Source organism: Cyprinodon variegatus, unplaced genomic scaffold, assembly GCF_000732505.1.
Source record: "Cyprinodon variegatus isolate N-32 unplaced genomic scaffold, C_variegatus-1.0 Scaffold1918, whole genome shotgun sequence".
Lineage (NCBI taxonomy): Eukaryota > Metazoa > Chordata > Actinopteri > Cyprinodontiformes > Cyprinodontidae > Cyprinodon > Cyprinodon variegatus.
In genome coordinates this window covers 22,949-24,277 of record NW_015152371.1, presented here as the reverse complement: position 1 = coordinate 24,277, position 1,329 = coordinate 22,949, and the positions used below count along the sequence as shown (strand labels likewise).

Here is a 1,329-nt window from a genome sequence, read left to right as displayed (position 1 = left end):
CCTCAGCCGGAAGCCAGTGGTCAAACTGCACAGAATAGGGGAGTCATCTGAAGGAGCAGCAATAGGAGGGGGAGGGGGGAGTAATGGCCGTGTTAGAGGGGAACCACGGAGACGGCTGCACGCATGCAGGGCCATGAGGTTCACAGCCTTCAAGATGGAGGAAATGTTGATTATAATTATCTGAAAAATAAGGTTCTAATTAAAACAATCATTATGAATGGATTATTTAAATAATCACAGATTAAATCAGTTAATCATTAACTAGAGTATAGAGACTCCAAAAATATATATATAAACATTTTGCATGTAAGATGAAAAGTCCCTGTCTTCTTTTTTTTTTGTTTAGTTTCACTTAGTTTAATTATGGAATAAGTCTTCTATAAGGGACCCTTTCCTATCCTGAAGCATAATCTTTAGATGCACAATTCTATCTGAACTGATGAATCCAGGTGAGTCTGGCCTCAGTAACCAGAGGCTATTAGTGAAACGCTGTGAAGGAAGTTTCCTTTCTTTGATTTAGACAATGTTTCCCTAAAAACTAAAGGCAACATAGATATTTTATTATAGTGTGAAATTGAAGTTAATTATAATACCGGCCTTTTAATGTTTCCTTTTCTAACTATAAAAGTTAACAGCAGCCGAAATGTCCATAATTAAATAAAATCGGGTGTTTTTTCCGGCACAACTGTCCTTTATACGTCCCTGTTTGTGGAACATTTAGCGTGTCGGTAGAAAAGTTCCCGCCTCAAATACTGGAGATTGAAGCACAGCTGATGTTGATTATTCTAAAATCAGTCTCGACCGTCTCTGTGTGCCGCTGATTCAGGAATCAGGTGTCTGCCGTTTCTCATTTCACTAGAATGCGACTACAGACTCGTGTTCTCACCAAGTGTGTTCATGAGAAGAACCCGGGAAAGTCTGGAGTCTGGGAGCACGTAGAATAAATAATAAACACTGATGACATCACCACATTAGAGCGTGTCTGGAGCTGCGTTTCACCTCCTGTTATTAATAGTTAATAATAAATAATAAAGTATTTTTTTTCCTTTGGTGGGGATCATGGCTGCTTCAGACGGGCTATCGTTAGCCCTGGCTGCTTCAGACGGGCTATCGTTAGCCCTGGCTGCTTCAGACGGGCTATCGTTAGCCCTGGCTGCTTCAGACGGGCTAACGTTAGCCCTGGCTGCTTCAGACGGGCTATCGTTAGCCCTGGCTGCTTCAGACGGGCTATCGTCAGCCCTGGCTGCTATAGACGGGCTAACGTTAGCCCTGGCTGCTTCAGACGGGCTATCGTTAGCCCTGGCTGCTTCAGACGGGCTATCGTTAGCC

At 43.0% G+C, this 1,329-nt stretch overlaps 1 protein-coding gene across 1 annotated transcript in view; it reads left to right on the top strand.

Annotated features, from left to right (window-relative positions):
- The window catches only part of LOC107104847 (gastrula zinc finger protein XlCGF8.2DB-like), an 18,313-nt gene that overhangs the window by 10,473 nt on the left and 6,511 nt on the right, over positions 1–1,329 (top strand). The window contains exon 2 of the mRNA XM_015404967.1: positions 7–38. Coding sequence (XP_015260453.1) covers positions 7–38 — 32 coding nt within the window. The remainder of the gene's footprint in view (positions 1–6; positions 39–1,329) is intronic.